Genomic DNA, 23,445 nt, shown 5'->3' with positions numbered 1-23,445 from the left:
GCCTGCAGAACATTTCTCTCTCTCTCTCTCTCTCTCTCTCTCTCTCTACAGTACAGTATATCCAAAATGATAGGTCAGTACATTGGTATAAATTGGCAGTGTATGTTTATTTCTTACACACAAACGATACAAATCTGTTTTTTGTATGTGCTGGTGTGGACATTCTTGAAAAACAAAGATAATATGATTAGAAAATCTTATCAGGTTTCCTCACTATTCTCATCAAGGAAAAGGATCCTTTGTTGATATTTGAATAAAGGAAATAAGAAACGTGCACTTTTCAAAACAGTTATCGTACACTATGAGATTGTTAAAACCTTTATCTCTACATTAAATCATGAAATGTTATTTTCGTCAATCCATGTAATTTGAAAAATGAAAAACAAAATGTGGATCAAACACGGTCATAGGACGGCAAATACTATTTTACTAGATTGGTATAAATGGGCAGTGTGTGTTTTATACAAAATAATGATACAAAAGTGTTTTTGTGTCTATGCTGGTGTGCACATTCTCGAACGATAACGAGAATCTGATTAGAAAATCTTACACTATGGGTATTTTAGACCAATCTGAATACACTTCTATGGAAGTGTTAGGGAACGTCAACTGCATCATTTTTGTCAAAGTTGATTGATTCGTGTTCCTAAATCTGGAGCATGGACTTACATGCTATAATTATCGGAATGGATAAGTATAAAACGTGATGATTTTATGACAAAACAAGATGTCAACCATAGTCGCGTGCACATCAGCAAGTTAGATGTCTATTTACTTAACTATCTATATGCTGGCTTAATCCAATGAACCATTATTAATGCCATAATATGTGTTATATGTTGATGAAACATATCTGTAAAAATTGTATAATTTGTTTTGTATAAATGGCTGATATAACTCATTCAAAAGGCATGATTCTTACTAGAATTCGTTGTACTATCCCCACCGAAATAAACATCAAATGTATATTAGCCGTAAATTCAAGATGGATGACAGCAGTTAATTCGACTTCATTTAAAGACTGAAGAAAACGCGATGTTTAAATATAATGATATTGATGTAACTAACGTTGGACACCGAGTCCAATGGTAGCTAAAAGAACAATATCAAAATCAAAATCATTAATGCAAATACAATCCACATAGCTCCTAAGAAATATTCCTATCATTTGACAGACTTTCGATTAAAATTAAAGCAAAGGTTTTCGGTACCGAAGCATTAAGAGATAAATAAATTGATAAACAGTTCCACTTGAAAACATCAAAGATTAAATAAAAATAAAATGATTAAATACAAATAAAATGATTACGTACAAATAAAATGGTTAAGTACAAATAAAATGATTAAATACAAATAAAATGATTACGTACAAATAAAATGATTAAGTATCAATAAAAAGGCCATGAGGATACTGCATAAGTATTTGTTATTTTCACGCATCATTCAGATTAGAATTTTGTATTGTAAGGAACACTTCGTAAAAAAAAAACACAGCAAAATGGTTTTGGATGAAATAGCATATGGAGAAATGACTGTTTCATTTTATGTTATTATTATAGGGTTTAACGTCATTTGTCAGCACATGATATCCTATACACGACGGCCAGTATAAAAAGTGGAGATAAAACCTGGGGAAACCCCAGAAAGAACCACGAGAAACTACTGGCAAGCCTTCTCACATATCCACATTGGCCGAGCCCGAAAGGCGAACCCACGCAGACAGACATGAGGTAGCAGTTATCCGAAAGGGTGAGCGCTTTAGACCACTTGGCCACAATATGACCTCAAATCGGCACCACTGTTATCATAGTAAGTATCTTAGTGAACATCTCATGTTAACATGACCATCCATTCAGCAATAGCGACGATGAAAAGATTTACAAGATGGCCACCATTGCCGGAAATGCAATTATGCATATTTTATTGTTGATTTTCCCGTTTATTATGCAGTTAAAATACTAATTAAAAGACTCATTTGTTCGTATAATATCTGTTTCGGTGAACAGTTTTAACGTCGATTAAAAAGAAGATACAACACCACTCGTTTTCTTTTATTTGTTTTAGAACTTATCTCATAATGACGAGGTTTCCTCTGATATTATTATTTATTATCTTCCTCTGATATTCCTCTTTCTTCCATCCACATTTGATTTTGAATGGGTAATATGACATTCGATACATCTGGCTAATCTGTATTTCAGTATCGCACGCCTATAATGTTGTATGTGTGCATAAAGATTGGAAGTACTTTTGATAATGAAATTTTCAATAAACAGTCAGCTGTTAAAATATCAGGAATCATTTATTGCTATAAATTTGAAAAATGGTGTGTTATTTTAATTTTTAAAAATTATTAACAGGTCTGAGGATGTAATTGTGTTGCATACGGTATCTGCTGAAAATTGGCGTTTTTGTACCTATGGTCTCATGAGGGATACCATTAGGTAGCGACTAGGATTGTCTCGGAAAATCGCACTACCTCCTGCTAATAAATTATACTTGATTGTGACAACGTTTCGGACAGAATACTGAGATTGCAGATGAATTTGGTGTGCAAAGTGACTGCAAACGTAACAGAAAGGGACAATCCATGTACTATGCCGATGAAATCTGCTATATGCCGGGAGTAATAAAAGACAGTATCAGCATACATCTAAAAATGTTAAACAATGATAAAAAAAATTGTGATGAGCGAGATCAAAAGACCGTTTTAACATGAAAACAAACAAAAAAGTTAGAAATAAAATAAATAATTGGGATGCCTTAAGTTTCGAACTCTCAGCCTCTTGTTTGACAGACGTTAGTAATAAAAGATAGTTTCAATATAACAAAATGGGAAGCCGCAAGTTTCGAACTCTAGACTACTTGCGAATGTTTAAACATAAATATCAAAAGTAAGAAATAACACAATAAAACTTTGGAATGCGCGAGTTTAAAAGAAAGTTAAACATGAACAAGTAACGAACAACAAAGTAGATACTGCAACTTTCGAACTAACGGATTCTTGTTTGGCAAGCGTAGTAAGAAAAGAAAGTTTCCACATACAAATTAAAAAAGAAATAATACAAACAAAACTGCGATGCCGAGAGAATCAAACTCGGAACCTAGTGTTTGGCAGGCCTTATTCATAAAGAAACTTTCAAAATAAACAAATGGAGTGCCGCGAATTTCGAACTGACAACTTGTTCCTTAGCAAATTTTGGTATAGAAGAAAGTCAGTAGTTAATGGGTGCGAACCTTGTTTCTTCTAGTATTTCAACTTAAACAGTAAAATAATTAAGATTGAAAAATTGCGACCAGCGAGCTTGAAAGAAAGATTCAACATTAGATTTTAAAAAAATATAATCCGATTGGGATGACGCGAGACTTTAACTCGTTACCTCGTGTTTGGCAGACGGAAGTCATAAAAGAAGGTTCCAGCATGAAAATAAAAAGTTTATAAAAGGCAATTGGATGCGCGAGTTGAAAAGAAAAAAATTTTCAACATCAAGCTAAAAGAAAAGTAAAAAGAAAACAACAAAATGAGATACGCGAGTTCAAAAGATTGTATGCACATACAAATTAAATCAGAAGCAAAATTAAAATATAAAAGAAAACTTGATATGCCTTATCTAGTAAATATTACGGAGACAGTGGTTCAGGCCTGGGACGCCATTTTGGTTTAATTTTCGTGTTGGTTTTTCTTAATAGCTTTCAACATTATGCTGAGTATGAATAATCTATAATTAAAATATCATGTTTTAAAATAATTTGTAACGTCACGAATAAAAAAGGATATCTGCCATATTTACCGGTATGGAATGTAAAAGAAAACATATCGTTTTGTAATTTCGAATAACTTTTACCAAATCTGTTCTGCAAATTTTCACTATGAGTATAATAATGATAACTACACAAATTGTGTTCTGTGGCATAAATAGGAGAGACAGTACTTTGAGTTTACTCAATAGTAATCTTGAACCTCTTCAACACAACTTGAATCTCCAGAGAGTTTTCATAATATCTGTACAATTAGCAATAACACCACCAGATAGTATAAATTATGGCAATGGTATATATATATATATATATATATATATATATATATATATATATATATATATATATATATCTTTGGTAATAACATAATTGACATATTCGTCATTAAAATAATAATAATGTAATTGTTTTTGTTTCGTACGTTACAAGGAGAAATTGTATATAATGCTTAAAAACGTAGACAGATACCAGATACACAAACACTATTTCTGTACATTGAATATATCCAATGAAAAAACTTTTTCGATACCCTACTTCTCTAAACATTCCTAACACTATGAGAGATAATCAAAGCAAATGACTTGAAACAAGTCAGTTGATGACAAAATAATATGAAACCAGGTATGCGTAACAATTTATAAACCAATGTTTCAATTATAACCATTTAATATGGCGTGTCCCTTTTCGGAATCCAGTTTGAGCTTGATATATTATCCCCCCTTCACTTGCCCATGCTGGCATTCGTTATTCAAGAAAGCGCTGTCGTTCTTATTTTGCACAACGATGTGTGGAAGGCTCTGCCAATTTTTGAGATCTTTTAATACATTATATATATATATATATATATATATATATATATATATATATATATATATATATATACATATATGATAGCATGTACCCACGCATGCCTGCAAGACTAAAATATATAATTAAACAAGTGGGTCAATACTGGAGCAGTTTATGTCACAATGTGTTTTAATATACCATTGAACATACTCCAGAGTATATACGTATATCTTAAAGTTATAACACCTTAAAGTACTAACTCGACCCTTTCATTTAAATATTATTAGTGAACAGCTGCTTTCTAGAGATAAATTCATTGATTCTTAATAAATGCTAAAATGCCTTAATTGCTCACGTAACAACAGAAACCGTGCAGACGTTATATCTTGTGTGGCTTCGTTTTTGCTTTAGGGACTACGCATCGCGTATGTTTTGATGAATATGTTAAAAAATAAAGTGTTTCCGGTATTTATAAAATTGTATTCCGGTAGCGGAAACAAGTTGTATGATTACATTTTGCTTCTTGTGAAATTAAACTTTCGGATCAAACAAACAATATTAGCCACATTATACATTTGGAAAAAGAAAGCCACTAATTATCATTACAATGCTTGTAAAATTATGAACCAGACAGTCAATAATTTAAAAGGACGGCCAGCTGGTCTGACAATGTCATATTATAATAAGCACAGATTGAGACAAACGTTTGACACCCACATTTTTGCCATAGCGCGAGTGTTCTTTACTTCAAGCTTTTAAACGTACACAATTTGGATGGTTGATTAACATTAATATACCACAGGAAAATTTGTTTTGCACAAGACACGTCATGACCTCAACTGAAAAAATATATATTTGTAGCTAATGTGCATTATCAGATTGTATTCTTTGAAAGTACAGACACAACGTTTAAATTAATGTTACTTCGCTAGTTCCTCTCCGTGGATCTGACAAACATTTAAGTAATATAACCCACGTTGAAATACATGTTAACTAGTCTTGTTATAGAAGTTCGTTGTACTAATCTCGTGATAACTGTAGTCGTGGTTGGTCGGAGCTAGCGCACTAACCTAACGACAATGTATGAAGGATGTTATCACCGGAAGAGCAAATATGATCTAATCAAATTTGAGATGGACGCTAGTCTGAACAGACGTCGGTCCGCATCCATTGGATGTCAACCATATATTCGCGAGAGTGGCGGTAATGACTTCATGAATAACCCCCCATTTATACAATAGGCAATGAAAGCGGCTCATTAAAAGACATACTTGTTTGTGTCATTGTGGTATAAAAGCACATTCAAACTATTGTAACTTCAACGCATTTAGTGTATTGTACGTCATCACTGTGCGGACTACTGGTACATAAGCACATTCAAGACTTTTGAAATTAATTCCAATCCATTCTTTACTTTTTGGAATTATGATAGGACATTTGAGATTATTTGGAATATAAATCACAATAATATCTGTTGGGAATTTTCACATTTGTAATCTAGAGATATGAAATGTCTGTTGTAATTTCCTTCTTTAACTTGTTTACTGTATTTAAGTAAAGATCTAGAGTCGTAACAACAGCAATGACAAGATGTTCAAGATGGATGTCATTGTGCCATAATTCATATAAGATTAACAACATTTCTAGTTAGTACGTACATACTGTAAATCGTAAGAAGGATTTGAACGAAAGCACAATGTAGACTTGAACAGTCATGAGGAATACGTAGTTATTCCAAGCTTGTCAGGATGCCAATTGGCAAACATATTACCAGCAGCGTGGGATTTTAAAAAATAAATTAAAACCAAATAAATCTCAACATTAATATCTCGGCGAAATCTCTATGCTGATATAATCACTGATTCAGGAAAAATATTGATAACAAGGTTTTCAAGATCATCACTGTGACAGGAATATTCGATGCCTGAAAAGCATCGCTTGGACCAACTTAATTTCACACGACCATTCATAAAGGAGGAGCGGGTTTCACATGAATTTTAATGATATCCGTTATTTAATATTTTAGAACGAATAGCAGCAACAAACTCCTTGTACTGACTGACAAATAGCAGAGCTATCGCACAAATTTGGACTGCAACAGATATATTTTCAGGATAAATTAAACACACATTTCGATATAACACAGGTTGCCATGAAAGATAAGGCTTAGAAAGTATATATTTGACAATGTTCTGTAGAGTGTTTTAGATACTATTTAATACCTATGAAACCAAATACACTTTAGAAAATTTACCAATATACAATAAGTATGGTCACGAATTTGAGATTTGGAGGCTGTGTTTTGAAACATAGTTAAGCCAATTGTACTACCTCCTTCATATTTTCAGTGGAAAACAAGCGGGCATTTAAATATAACACATGTTGCCATGAAAGGGAGGGAGTAGAATGTGTATATTCGATAATGTTATGTGCAGACTTTTGGACACTATTTACTATCTATTTAATGAAGTACATTTTAGACAATATACCATTTACAGAGTAAGTGTGGTCATTAATTAGATTTGTGCCTGCCGTGTTTTGAAACATAGTTGCGCAAGGATGGTTAGGTCATATGCACATATAAACTAAACGTTCAGTTAATATTAATATATTGTTTTGGTGCTCAATAATCAAAACAAAACCGAAGGTCATACAAGTAAATCGGTAATTTTTGTGACATTATCATGTTAACAACGACAGGACTATTGTATACTCAAGTTACGTATCCCGTGTGTCTTGTTGAATAGGATAAGAAAGTGTTGTCCGTATTTCTAAAATCAAGTTTCATGGTTACATATCCCTGCTTGTGACCTTGAAATGTGAGATATAACAAAACAATGCTAATAATAGTATACTAGTGACTTGAAATGTGAGATATAACAAAACAATGTTGGTCATAGTATATATTTAGAAATGTGCAACTGATTATCATGTCAAGGCCTGTAAGGTTCAAGGCCGGGTAGTCAATAATTGAACAGGATGGACAGCTGGTCGGTCAATGCAGAATTATAATAGTCACATCATGAAACAAACGTATAATTAATTAGCCCATAAAAGTGTCCGTTTGTAAGTATTTACTGAAAGAAGGACGTTACTTCTTTTTCACACAAGAGCACTAAATGTGCTATATAGAACCAATATGACAAGGGTTTGAATATAACCCTTCCTTGGTAAGTGGTAAAGGTGAGGAAATTGTGGAGAATAATTACTTTTCATAAATATATTCGTCTTAGACATCACATACTAAATGCAAGTAATGCATGATTTCTGCTTATTTACGCAGAGTATATCTATTTTTACTTACCCTTTCTTTTTTCTCTCTTTCTTCCTGAAAGAAAATAAAAAGTCTGATATTAGAGAAGATGATATAAATCCCTTTCATATGCTCTCCAGTAATGGAGACGACACGCATACACAATTTCGTCATACTCGTAAATGGAAATACACGGCCAAATAAACAGAGTAAGTCATTACATAAAACAAAGTAATCCCAAATAGTTGTCGTTTTACATAATGTATTGCACGCTTTGCGTCGTACGTAAGTCTTTGAATTGGAACTTTTGTTTCCTTTCTTTATCCTGTAATGTTTCATCAATTTGGTACTATATCAATGGAGACAAAAAGTAAAGTGCGCTGCTAATTCCAACAACAAATTAAACGGCAGATAGAACATCATCAAATATAGACTGCTTTTCTGAAGTTTGTGTTTTATTATTGTTTCACTGCGTTTTCCCTCGAACTGTGTGCATAATTATGAGTCATGCATCTCTCAATTGTCATGTGGACTTATATAAGGAAAACGTACCGCGGATGTGGTAAGGTGTGATCAGGAAAGTGGGCAGATACAACGAATATTGTTTTACTTCAGAATAGAATAACGTTTTCAAAAATGCTCATCTGCTTATTTTTTCGAAGACATTAGCTGTCATTCTGTTTTCCAAATACATGCTCTTTCTTCAGTTTGATTAATTTGTATAATTAAACAGTTTTTGTTGCACAAATGCCTGCATAACATTTCTCTCTCTCTCTCTCTCTCTCTCTCTCTCTCTACAGTACAGTATATCCAAAATGATAGGTCAGTACATTGGTATAAATTGGCAGTGTATGTTTATTTCTTACACACAAACGATACAAATCTGTTTTGTGTATGTGCTGGTGTGGACATTCTTGAAAAACAAAGATAATATGATTAGAAAATCTTATCAGGTTTCCTCACTATTCTCATCAAGGAAAAGGATCCTTTGTTGATATTTGAATAAAGGAAATAAGAAACGTGCACTTTTCAAAACAGTTATCGTACACTATGAGATTGTTAAAACCTTTATCTCTACATTAAATCATGAAATGTTATTTTCGTCAATCCATGTATTTTGAAAAATGAAAAACAAAATGTGGATCAAACACGGTCATAGGACGGCAAATACTATTTTACTAGATTGGTATAAATGGGCAGTGTGTGTTTTATACAAAATAATGATACAAAAGTGTTTTTGTGTCTATGCTGGTGTGCACATTCTCGAACGATAACGAGAATCTGATTAGAAAATCTTACACTATGGGTATTTTAGACCAATCTGAATACACTTCTATGGAAGTGTTAGGGAACGTCAACTGCATCATTTTTGTCAAAGTTGATTGATTCGTGTTCCTAAATCTGGAGCATGGACTTACATGCTATAATTATCGGAATGGATAAGTATAAAACGTGATGATTTTATGACAAAACAAGATGTCAACCATAGTCGCGTGCACATCAGCAAGTTAGATGTCTATTTACTTAACTATCTATATGCTGGCTTAATCCAATGAACCATTATTAATGCCATAATATGTGTTATATGTTGATGAAACATATCTGTAAAAATTGTATAATTTGTTTTGTATAAATGGCTGATATAACTCATTCAAAAGGCATGATTCTTACTAGAATTCGTTGTACTATCCCCACCGAAATAAACATCAAATGTATATTAGCCGTAAATTCAAGATGGATGACAGCAGTTAATTCGACTTCATTTAAAGACTGAAGAAAACGCGATGTTTAAATATAATGATATTGATGTAACTAACGTTGGACACCGAGTCCAATGGTAGCTAAAAGAACAATATCAAAATCAAAATCATTAATGCAAATACAATCCACATAGCTCCTAAGAAATATTCCTATCATTTGACAGACTTTCGATTAAAATTAAAGCAAAGGTTTTCGGTACCGAAGCATTAAGAGATAAATAAATTGATAAACAGTTCCACTTGAAAACATCAAAGATTAAATAAAAATAAAATGATTAAATACAAATAAAATGATTACGTACAAATAAAATGGTTAAGTACAAATAAAATGATTAAATACAAATAAAATGATTACGTACAAATAAAATGATTAAGTATCAATACAAAGGCCATGAGGATACTGCATAAGTATTTGTTATTTTCACGCATCATTCAGATTAGAATTTTGTATTGTAAGGAACACTTCGTAAAAAAAAAACACAGCAAAATGGTTTTGGATGAAATAGCATATGGAGAAATGACTGTTTCATTTTATGTTATTATTATAGGGTTTAACGTCATTTGTCAGCACATGATATCCTATACACGACGGCCAGTATAAAAAGTGGAGATAAAACCTGGGGAAACCCCAGAAAGAACCACGAGAAACTACTGGCAAGCCTTCTCACATATCCACATTGGCCGAGCCCGAAAGGCGAACCCACGCAGACAGACATGAGGTAGCAGTTATCCGAAAGGGTGAGCGCTTTAGACCACTTGGCCACAATATGACCTCAAATCGGCACCACTGTTATCATAGTAAGTATCTTAGTGAACATCTCATGTTAACATGACCATCCATTCAGCAATAGCGACGATGAAAAGATTTACAAGATGGCCACCATTGCCGGAAATGCAATTATGCATATTTTATTGTTGATTTTCCCGTTTATTATGCAGTTAAAATACTAATTAAAAGACTCATTTGTTCGTATAATATCTGTTTCGGTGAACAGTTTTAACGTCGATTAAAAAGAAGATACAACACCACTCGTTTTCTTTTATTTGTTTTAGAACTTATCTCATAATGACGAGGTTTCCTCTGATATTATTATTTATTATCTTCCTCTGATATTCCTCTTTCTTCCATCCACATTTGATTTTGAATGGGTAATATGACATTCGATACATCTGGCTAATCTGTATTTCAGTATCGCACGCCTATAATGTTGTATGTGTGCATAAAGATTGGAAGTACTTTTGATAATGCAATTTTCAATAAACAGTCAGCTGTTAAAATATCAGGAATCATTTATTGCTATAAATTTGAAAAATGGTGTGTTATTTTAATTTTTAAAAATTATTAACAGGTCTGAGGATGTAATTGTGTTGCATACGGTATCTGCTGAAAATTGGCGTTTTTGTACCTATGGTCTCATGAGGGATACCATTAGGTAGCGACTAGGATTGTCTCGGAAAATCGCACTACCTCCTGCTAATAAATTATACTTGATTGTGACAACGTTTCGGACAGAATACTGAGATTGCAGATGAATTTGGTGTGCAAAGTGACTGCAAACGTAACAGAAAGGGACAATCCATGTACTATGCCGATGAAATCTGCTATATGCCGGGAGTAATAAAAGACAGTATCAGCATACATCTAAAAATGTTAAACAATGATAAAAAAAAATTGTGATGAGCGAGATCAAAAGACCGTTTTAACATGAAAACAAACAAAAAAGTTAGAAATAAAATAAATAATTGGGATGCCTTAAGTTTCGAACTCTCAGCCTCTTGTTTGACAGACGTTAGTAATAAAAGATAGTTTCAATATAACAAAATGGGAAGCCGCAAGTTTCGAACTCTAGACTACTTGCGAATGTTTAAACATAAATATCAAAAGTAAGAAATAACACAATAAAACTTTGGAATGCGCGAGTTTAAAAGAAAGTTAAACATGAACAAGTAACGAACAACAAAGTAGATACTGCAACTTTCGAACTAACGGATTCTTGTTTGGCAAGCGTAGTAAGAAAAGAAAGTTTCCACATACAAATTAAAAAAGAAATAATACAAACAAAACTGCGATGCCGAGAGAATCAAACTCGGAACCTAGTGTTTGGCAGGCCTTATTCATAAAGAAACTTTCAAAATAAACAAATGGAGTGCCGCGAATTTCGAACTGACAACTTGTTCCTTAGCAAATTTTGGTATAGAAGAAAGTCAGTAGTTAATGGGTGCGAACCTTGTTTCTTCTAGTATTTCAACTTAAACAGTAAAATAATTAAGATTGAAAAATTGCGACCAGCGAGCTTGAAAGAAAGATTCAACATTAAATTTTAAAAAAATATAATCCGATTGGGATGACGCGAGACTTTAACTCGTTACCTCGTGTTTGGCAGACGGAAGTCATAAAAGAAGGTTCCAGCATGAAAATAAAAAGTTTATAAAAGGCAATTGGATGCGCGAGTTGAAAAGAAAAAAATTTTCAACATCAAGCTAAAAGAAAAGTAAAAAGAAAACAACAAAATGAGATACGCGAGTTCAAAAGATTGTATGCACATACAAATTAAATCAGAAGCAAAATTAAAATATAAAAGAAAACTTGATATGCCTTATCTAGTAAATATTACGGAGACAGTGGTTCAGGCCTGGGACGCCATTTTGGTTTAATTTTCGTGTTGGTTTTTCTTAATAGCTTTCAACATTATGCTGAGTATGAATAATCTATAATTAAAATATCATGTTTTAAAATAATTTGTAACGTCACGAATAAAAAAGGATATCTGCCATATTTACCGGTATGGAATGTAAAAGAAAACATATCGTTTTGTAATTTCGAATAACTTTTACCAAATCTGTTCTGCAAATTTTCACTATGAGTATAATAATGATAACTACACAAATTGTGTTCTGTGGCATAAATAGGAGAGACAGTACTTTGAGTTTACTCAATAGTAATCTTGAACCTCTTCAACACAACTTGAATCTCCAGAGAGTTTTCATAATATCTGTACAATTAGCAATAACACCACCAGATAGTATAAATTATGGCAATGGTATATATATATATATATATATATATATATATATATATATATATATATATATATATATATATATATATATATATATATATATATATATATATATATATATATCTTTGGTAATAACATAATTGACATATTCGTCATTAAAATAATAATAATGTAATTGTTTTTGTTTCGTACGTTACAAGGAGAAATTGTATATAATGCTTAAAAACGTAGACAGATACCAGATACACAAACACTATTTATGTACATTGAATATATCCAATGAAAAAACTTTTTCGATACCCTACTTCTCTAAACATTCCTAACACTATGAGAGATAATCAAAGCAAATGACTTGAAACAAGTCAGTTGATGACAAAATAATATGAAACCAGGTATGCGTAACAATTTATAAACCAATGTTTCAATTATAACCATTTAATATGGCGTGTCCCTTTTCGGAATCCAGTTTGAGCTTGATATATTATCCCCCCTTCACTTGCCCATGCTGGCATTCGTTATTCAAGAAAGCGCTGTCGTTCTTATTTTGCACAACGATGTGTGGAAGGCTCTGCCAATTTTTGAGATCTTTTAATACATTATATATATATATATATATATATATATATATATATATATATATATATATATATACATATATGATAGCATGTACCCACGCATGCCTGCAAGACTAAAATATATAATTAAACAAGTGGGTCAATACTGGAGCAGTTTATGTCACAATGTGTTTTAATATACCATTGAACATACTCCAGAGTATATACGTATATCTTAAAGTTATAACACCTTAAAGTACTAACTCGACCCTTTCATTTAAATATTATTAGTGAACAGCTGCTTTCTAGAGATAAATTCATTGATTCTTAATAAATGCTAAAATGCCTTAATTGCTCACGTAACAACAGAAACCGTGCAGACGTTATATCTTGTGTGGCTTCGTTTTTGCTTTAGGGACTACGCATCGCGTATGTTTTGATGAATATGTTAAAAAATAAAGTGTTTCCGGTATTTATAAAATTGTATTCCGGTAGCGGAAACAAGTTGTATGATTACATTTTGCTTCTTGTGAAATTAAACTTTCGGATCAAACAAACAATATTAGCCACATTATACATTTGGAAAAAGAAAGCCACTAATTATCATTACAATGCTTGTAAAATTATGAACCAGACAGTCAATAATTTAAAAGGACGGCCAGCTGGTCTGACAATGTCATATTATAATAAGCACAGATTGAGACAAACGTTTGACACCCACATTTTTGCCATAGCGCGAGTGTTCTGGACTTCAAGCTTTTAAACGTACACAATTTGGATGGTTGATTAACATTAATATACCACAGGAAAATTTGTTTTGCACAAGACACGTCATGACCTCAACTGAAAAAATATATATTTGTAGCTAATGTGCATTATCAGATTGTATTCTTTGAAAGTACAGACACAACGTTTAAATTAATGTTACTTCGCTAGTTCCTCTCCGTGGATCTGACAAACATTTAAGTAATATAACCCACGTTGAAATACATGTTAACTAGTCTTGTTATAGAAGTTCGTTGTACTAATCTCGTGATAACTGTAGTCGTGGTTGGTCGGAGCTAGCGCACTAACCTAACGACAATGTATGAAGGATGTTATCACCGGAAGAGCAAATATGATCTAATCAAATTTGAGATGGACGCTAGTCTGAACAGACGTCGGTCCGCATCCATTGGATGTCAACCATATATTCGCGAGAGTGGCGGTAATGACTTCATGAATAACCCCCCATTTATACAATAGGCAATGAAAGCGGCTCATTAAAAGACATACTTGTTTGTGTCATTGTGGTATAAAAGCACATTCAAACTATTGTAACTTCAACGCATTTAGTGTATTGTACGTCATCACTGTGCGGACTACTGGTACATAAGCACATTCAAGACTTTTGAAATTAATTCCAATCCATTCTTTACTTTTTGGAATTATGATAGGACATTTGAGATTATTTGGAATATAAATCACAATAATATCTGTTGGGAATTTTCACATTTGTAATCTAGAGATATGAAATGTCTGTTGTAATTTCCTTCTTTAACTTGTTTACTGTATTTAAGTAAAGATCTAGAGTCGTAACAACAGCAATGACAAGATGTTCAAGATGGATGTCATTGTGCCATAATTCATATAAGATTAACAACATTTCTAGTTAGTACGTACATACTGTAAATCGTAAGAAGGATTTGAACGAAAGCACAATGTAGACTTGAACAGTCATGAGGAATACGTAGTTATTCCAAGCTTGTCAGGATGCCAATTGGCAAACATATTACCAGCAGCGTGGGATTTTAAAAAATAAATTAAAACCAAATAAATCTCAACATTAATATCTCGGCGAAATCTCTATGCTGATATAATCACTGATTCAGGAAAAATATTGATAACAAGGTTTTCAAGATCATCACTGTGACAGGAATATTCGATGCCTGAAAAGCATCGCTTGGACCAACTTAATTTCACACGACCATTCATAAAGGAGGAGCGGGTTTCACATGAATTTTAATGATATCCGTTATTTAATATTTTAGAACGAATAGCAGCAACAAACTCCTTGTACTGACTGACAAATAGCAGAGCTATCGCACAAATTTGGACTGCAACAGATATATTTTCAGGATAAATTAAACACACATTTCGATATAACACAGGTTGCCATGAAAGATAAGGCTTAGAAAGTATATATTTGACAATGTTCTGTAGAGTGTTTTAGATACTATTTAATACCTATGAAACCAAATACACTTTAGAAAATTTACCAATATACAATAAGTATGGTCACGAATTTGAGATTTGGAGGCTGTGTTTTGAAACATAGTTAAGCCAATTGTACTACCTCCTTCATATTTTCAGTGGAAAACAAGCGGGCATTTAAATATAACACATGTTGCCATGAAAGGGAGGGAGTAGAATGTGTATATTCGATAATGTTATGTGCAGACTTTTGGACACTATTTACTATCTATTTAATGAAGTACATTTTAGACAATATACCATTTACAGAGTAAGTGTGGTCATTAATTAGATTTGTGCCTGCCGTGTTTTGAAACATAGTTGCGCAAGGATGGTTAGGTCATATGCACATATAAACTAAACGTTCAGTTAATATTAATATATTGTTTTGGTGCTCAATAATCAAAACAAAACCGAAGGTCATACAAGTAAATCGGTAATTTTTGTGACATTATCATGTTAACAACGACAGGACTATTGTATACTCAAGTTACGTATCCCGTGTGTCTTGTTGAATAGGATAAGAAAGTGTTGTCCGTATTTCTAAAATCAAGTTTCATGGTTACATATCCCTGCTTGTGACCTTGAAATGTGAGATATAACAAAACAATGCTAATAATAGTATACTAGTGACTTGAAATGTGAGATATAACAAAACAATGTTGGTCATAGTATATATTTAGAAATGTGCAACTGATTATCATGTCAAGGCCTGTAAGGTTCAAGGCCGGGTAGTCAATAATTGAACAGGATGGACAGCTGGTCGGTCAATGCAGAATTATAATAGTCACATCATGAAACAAACGTATAATTAATTAGCCCATAAAAGTGTCCGTTTGTAAGTATTTACTGAAAGAAGGACGTTACTTCTTTTTCACACAAGAGCACTAAATGTGCTATATAGAACCAATATGACAAGGGTTTGAATATAACCCTTCCTTGGTAAGTGGTAAAGGTGAGGAAATTGTGGAGAATAATTACTTTTCATAAATATATTCGTCTTAGACATCACATACTAAATGCAAGTAATGCATGATTTCTGCTTATTTACGCAGAGTATATCTATTTTTACTTACCCTTTCTTTTTTCTCTCTTTCTTCCTGAAAGAAAATAAAAAGTCTGATATTAGAGAAGATGATATAAATCCCTTTCATATGCTCTCCAGTAATGGAGACGACACGCATACACAATTTCGTCATACTCGTAAATGGAAATACACGGCCAAATAAACAGAGTAAGTCATTACATAAAACAAAGTAATCCCAAATAGTTGTCGTTTTACATAATGTATTGCACGCTTTGCGTCGTACGTAAGTCTTTGAATTGGAACTTTTGTTTCCTTTCTTTATCCTGTAATGTTTCATCAATTTGGTACTATATCAATGGAGACAAAAAGTAAAGTGCGCTGCTAATTCCAACAACAAATTAAACGGCAGATAGAACATCATCAAATATAGACTGCTTTTCTGAAGTTTGTGTTTTATTATTGTTTCACTGCGTTTTCCCTCCAACTGTGTGCATAATTATGAGTCATGCATCTCTCAATTGTCATGTGGACTTATATAAGGAAAACGTACCGCGGATGTGGTAAGGTGTGATCAGGAAAGTGGGCAGATACAACGAATATTGTTTTACTTCAGAATAGAATAACGTTTTCAAAAATGCTCATCTGCTTATTTTTTCGAAGACATTAGCTGTCATTCTGTTTTCCAAATACATGCTCTTTCTTCAGTTTGATTAATTTGCATAATTAAACAGTTTTTGTTGCACAAATGCCTGCAGAACATTTCTCTCTCTCTCTCTCTCTCTCTCTCTCTCTCTCTCTCTCTCTCTCTACAGTACAGTATATCCAAAATGATAGGTCAGTACATTGGTATAAATTGGCAGTGTATGTTTATTTCTTACACACAAACGATACAAATCTGTTTTGTGTATGTGCTGGTGTGGACATTCTTGAAAAACAAAGATAATATGATTAGAAAATCTTATCAGGTTTCCTCACTATTCTCATCAAGGAAAAGGATCCTTTGTTGATATTTGAATAAAGGAAATAAGAAACGTGCACTTTTCAAAACAGTTATAGTACACTATGAGATTGTTAAAACCTTTATCTCTACATTAAATCATGAAATGTTATTTTCGTCAATCCATGTAATTTGAAAAATGAAAAACAAAATGTGGATCAAACACGGTCATAGGACGGCAAATACTATTTTACTAGATTGGTATAAATGGGCAGTGTGTGTTTTATACAAAATAATGATACAAAAGTGTTTTTGTGTCTATGCTGGTGTGCACATTCTCGAACGATAACGAGAATCTGATTAGAAAATCTTACACTATGGGTATTTTAGACCAATCTGAATACACTTCTATGGAAGTGTTAGGGAACGTCAACTGCATCATTTTTGTCAAAGTTGATTGATTCGTGTTCCTAAATCTGGAGCATGGACTTACATGCTATAATTATCGGAATGGATAAGTATATAAAACGTGATGATTTTATGACAAAACAAGATGTCAACCATAGTCGCGTGCACATCAGCAAGTTAGATGTCTATTTACTTAACTATCTATATGCTGGCTTAATCCAATGAACCATTATTAATGCCATAATATGTGTTATATGTTGATGAAACATATCTGTAAAAATTGTATAATTTGTTTTGTATAAATGGCTGATATAACTCATTCAAAAGGCATGATTCTTACTAGAATTCGTTGTACTATCCCCACCGAAATAAACATCAAATGTATATTAGCCGTAAATTCAAGATGGATGACAGCAGTTAATTCGACTTCATTTAAAGACTGAAGAAAACGCGATGTTTAAATATAATGATATTGATGTAACTAACGTTGGACACCGAGTCCAATGGTAGCTAAAAGAACAATATCAAAATCAAAATCATTAATGCAAATACAATCCACATAGCTCCTAAGAAATATTCCTATCATTTGACAGACTTTCGATTAAAATTAAAGCAAAGGTTTTCGGTACCGAAGCATTAAGAGATAAATAAATTGATAAACAGTTCCACTTGAAAACATCAAAGATTAAATAAAAATAAAATGATTAAATACAAATAAAATGATTACGTACAAATAAAATGGTTAAGTACAAATAAAATGATTAAATACAAATAAAATGATTACGTACAAATAAAATGATTAAGTATCAATACAAAGGCCATGAGGATACTGCATAAGTATTTGTTATTTTCACGCATCATTCAGATTAGAATTTTGTATTGTAAGGAACACTTCGTAAAAAAAAAACACAGCAAAATGGTTTTGGATGAAATAGCATATGGAGAAATGACTGTTTCATTTTATGTTATTATTATAGGGTTTAACGTCATTTGTCAGCACATGATATCCTATACACGACGGCCAGTATAAAAAGTGGAGATAAAACCTGGGGAAACCCCAGAAAGAACCACGAGAAACTACTGGCAAGCCTTCTCACATATCCACATTGGCCGAGCCCGAAAGGCGAACCCACGCAGACAGACATGAGGTAGCAGTTATCCGAAAGGGTGAGCGCTTTAGACCACTTGGCCACAATATGACCTCAAATCGGCACCACTGTTATCATAGTAAGTATCTTAGTGAACATCTCATGTTAACATGACCATCCATTCAGCAATAGCGACGATGAAAAGATTTACAAGATGGCCACCATTGCCGGAAATGCAATTATGCATATTTTATTGTTGATTTTCCCGTTTATTATGCAGTTAAAATACTAATTAAAAGACTCATTTGTTCGTATAATATCTGTTTCGGTGAACAGTTTTAACGTCGATTAAAAAGAAGATACAACACCACTCGTTTTCTTTTATTTGTTTTAGAACTTATCTCATAATGACGAGGTTTCCTCTGATATTATTATTTATTATCTTCCTCTGATATTCCTCTTTCTTCCATCCACATTTGATTTTGAATGGGTAATATGACATTCGATACATCTGGCTAATCTGTATTTCAGTATCGCACGCCTATAATGTTGTATGTGTGCATAAAGATTGGAAGTACTTTTGATAATGAAATTTTCAATAAACAGTCAGCTGTTAAAATATCAGGAATCATTTATTGCTATAAATTTGAAAAATGGTGTGTTATTTTAATTTTTAAAAATTATTAACAGGTCTGAGGATGTAATTGTGTTGCATACGGTATCTGCTGAAAATTGGCGTTTTTGTACCTATGGTCTCATGAGGGATACCATTAGGTAGCGACTAGGATTGTCTCGGAAAATCGCACTACCTCCTGCTAATAAATTATACTTGATTGTGACAACGTTTCGGACAGAATACTGAGATTGCAGATGAATTTGGTGTGCAAAGTGACTGCAAACGTAACAGAAAGGGACAATCCATGTACTATGCCGATGAAATCTGCTATATGCCGGGAGTAATAAAAGACAGTATCAGCATACATCTAAAAATGTTAAACAATGATAAAAAAAAATTGTGATGAGCGAGATCAAAAGACCGTTTTAACATGAAAACAAACAAAAAAGTTAGAAATAAAATAAATAATTGGGATGCCTTAAGTTTCGAACTCTCAGCCTCTTGTTTGACAGACGTTAGTAATAAAAGATAGTTTCAATATAACAAAATGGGAAGCCGCAAGTTTCGAACTCTAGACTACTTGCGAATGTTTAAACATAAATATCAAAAGTAAGAAATAACACAATAAAACTTTGGAATGCGCGAGTTTAAAAGAAAGTTAAACATGAACAAGTAACGAACAACAAAGTAGATACTGCAACTTTCGAACTAACGGATTCTTGTTTGGCAAGCGTAGTAAGAAAAGAAAGTTTCCACATACAAATTAAAAAAGAAATAATACAAACAAAACTGCGATGCCGAGAGAATCAAACTCGGAACCTAGTGTTTGGCAGGCCTTATTCATAAAGAAACTTTCAAAATAAACAAATGGAGTGCCGCGAATTTCGAACTGACAACTTGTTCCTTAGCAAATTTTGGTATAGAAGAAAGTCAGTAGTTAATGGGTGCGAACCTTGTTTCTTCTAGTATTTCAACTTAAACAGTAAAATAATTAAGATTGAAAAATTGCGACCAGCGAGCTTGAAAGAAAGATTCAACATTAGATTTTAAAAAAATATAATCCGATTGGGATGACGCGAGACTTTAACTCGTTACCTCGTGTTTGGCAGACGGAAGTCATAAAAGAAGGTTCCAGCATGAAAATAAAAAGTTTATAAAAGGCAATTGGATGCGCGAGTTGAAAAGAAAAAAATTTTCAACATCAAGCTAAAAGAAAAGTAAAAAGAAAACAACAAAATGAGATACGCGAGTTCAAAAGATTGTATGCACATACAAATTAAATCAGAAGCAAAATTAAAATATAAAAGAAAACTTGATATGCCTTATCTAGTAAATATTACGGAGACAGTGGTTCAGGCCTGGGACGCCATTTTGGTTTAATTTTCGTGTTGGTTTTTCTTAATAGCTTTCAACATTATGCTGAGTATGAATAATCTATAATTAAAATATCATGTTTTAAAATAATTTGTAACGTCACGAATAAAAAAGGATATCTGCCATATTTACCGGTATGGAATGTAAAAGAAAACATATCGTTTTGTAATTTCGAATAACTTTTACCAAATCTGTTCTGCAAATTTTCACTATGAGTATAATAATGATAACTACACAAATTGTGTTCTGTGGCATAAATAGGAGAGACAGTACTTTGAGTTTACTCAATAGTAATCTTGAACCTCTTCAACACAACTTGAATCTCCAGAGAGTTTTCATAATATCTGTACAATTAGCAATAACACCACCAGATAGTATAAATTATGGCAATGGTATATATATATATATATATATATATATATATATATATATATATATATATATATATATATATATATATATATATATATATATATATATATATATATATATATATATATATATATATATATATCTTTGGTAATAACATAATTGACATATTCGTCATTAAAATAATAATAATGTAATTGTTTTTGTTTCGTACGTTACAAGGAGAAATTGTATATAATGCTTAAAAACGTAGACAGATACCAGATACACAAACACTATTTCTGTACATTGAATATATCCAATGAAAAAACTTTTTCGATACCCTACTTCTCTAAACATTCCTAACACTATGAGAGATAATCAAAGCAAATGACTTGAAACAAGTCAGTTGATGACAAAATAATATGAAACCAGGTATGCGTAACAATTTATAAACCAATGTTTCAATTATAACCATTTAATATGGCGTGTCCCTTTTCGGAATCCAGTTTGAGCTTGATATATTATCCCCCCTTCACTTGCCCATGCTGGCATTCGTTATTCAAGAAAGCGCTGTCGTTCTTATTTTGCACAACGATGTGTGGAAGGCTCTGCCAATTTTTGAGATCTTTTAATACATTATATATATATATATATATATATATATATATATATATATATATATATATATATATACATATATGATAGCATGTACCCACGCATGCCTGCAAGACTAAAATATATAATTAAACAAGTGGGTCAATACTGGAGCAGTTTATGTCACAATGTGTTTTAATATACCATTGAACATACTCCAGAGTATATACGTATATCTTAAAGTTATAACACCTTAAAGTACTAACTCGACCCTTTCATTTAAATATTATTAGTGAACAGCTGCTTTCTAGAGATAAATTCATTGATTCTTAATAAATGCTAAAATGCCTTAATTGCTCACGTAACAACAGAAACCGTGCAGACGTTATATCTTGTGTGGCTTCGTTTTTGCTTTAGGGACTACGCATCGCGTATGTTTTGATGAATATGTTAAAAAATAAAGTGTTTCCGGTATTTATAAAATTGTATTCCGGTAGCGGAAACAAGTTGTATGATTACATTTTGCTTCTTGTGAAATTAAACTTTCGGATCAAACAAACAATATTAGCCACATTATACATTTGGAAAAAGAAAGCCACTAATTATCATTACAATGCTTGTAAAATTATGAACCAGACAGTCAATAATTTAAAAGGACGGCCAGCTGGTCTGACAATGTCATATTATAATAAGCACAGATTGAGACAAACGTTTGACACCCACATTTTTGCCATAGCGCGAGTGTTCTGGACTTCAAGCTTTTAAACGTACACAATTTGGATGGTTGATTAACATTAATATACCACAGGAAAATTTGTTTTGCACAAGACACGTCATGACCTCAACTGAAAAAATATATATTTGTAGCTAATGTGCATTATCAGATTGTATTCTTTGAAAGTACAGACACAACGTTTAAATTAATGTTACTTCGCTAGTTCCTCTCCGTGGATCTGACAAACATTTAAGTAATATAACCCACGTTGAAATACATGTTAACTAGTCTTGTTATAGAAGTTCGTTGTACTAATCTCGTGATAACTGTAGTCGTGGTTGGTCGGAGCTAGCGCACTAACCTAACGACAATGTATGAAGGATGTTATCACCGGAAGAGCAAATATGATCTAATCAAATTTGAGATGGACGCTAGTCTGAACAGACGTCGGTCCGCATCCATTGGATGTCAACCATATATTCGCGAGAGTGGCGGTAATGACTTCATGAATAACCCCCCATTTATACAATAGGCAATGAAAGCGGCTCATTAAAAGACATACTTGTTTGTGTCATTGTGGTATAAAAGCACATTCAAACTATTGTAACTTCAACGCATTTAGTGTATTGTACGTCATCACTGTGCGGACTACTGGTACATAAGCACATTCAAGACTTTTGAAATTAATTCCAATCCATTCTTTACTTTTTGGAATTATGATAGGACATTTGAGATTATTTGGAATATAAATCACAATAATATCTGTTGGGAATTTTCACATTTGTAATCTAGAGATATGAAATGTCTGTTGTAATTTCCTTCTTTAACTTGTTTACTGTATTTAAGTAAAGATCTAGAGTCGTAACAACAGCAATGACAAGATGTTCAAGATGGATGTCATTGTGCCATAATTCATATAAGATTAACAACATTTCTAGTTAGTACGTACATACTGTAAATCGTAAGAA

The 23,445-nt window shown here is 32.5% G+C and overlaps 1 protein-coding gene across 3 annotated transcripts in view; it reads right to left on the bottom strand.

The window, feature by feature from the left end:
- Positions 1–23,445, bottom strand: part of LOC149774027 (E3 ubiquitin-protein ligase TRIM45-like) — a 204,706-nt gene that overhangs the window by 27,940 nt on the left and 153,321 nt on the right. Inside the window, exon 5 of one of the 3 annotated variants that reach the window (XM_089945913.1) lies at positions 16,444–16,467. The exons of the other annotated variants lie outside the window; for them this stretch is intronic. Within the exon in view, the coding sequence (XP_089802039.1) occupies positions 16,444–16,467 (24 nt within the window). The remainder of the gene's footprint in view (positions 1–16,443; positions 16,468–23,445) is intronic. 3 annotated transcript variants of the gene reach the window in all.

The sequence above is a fragment of the Sinohyriopsis cumingii genome, unplaced genomic scaffold, assembly GCF_028554795.1.
Source record: "Sinohyriopsis cumingii isolate HCF-2022 unplaced genomic scaffold, ASM2855479v2 utg000452l, whole genome shotgun sequence".
Classification (NCBI taxonomy): Eukaryota; Metazoa; Mollusca; class Bivalvia; order Unionida; family Unionidae; genus Sinohyriopsis; species Sinohyriopsis cumingii.
This window is presented reverse-complemented; position numbering and strand designations above follow the sequence as displayed.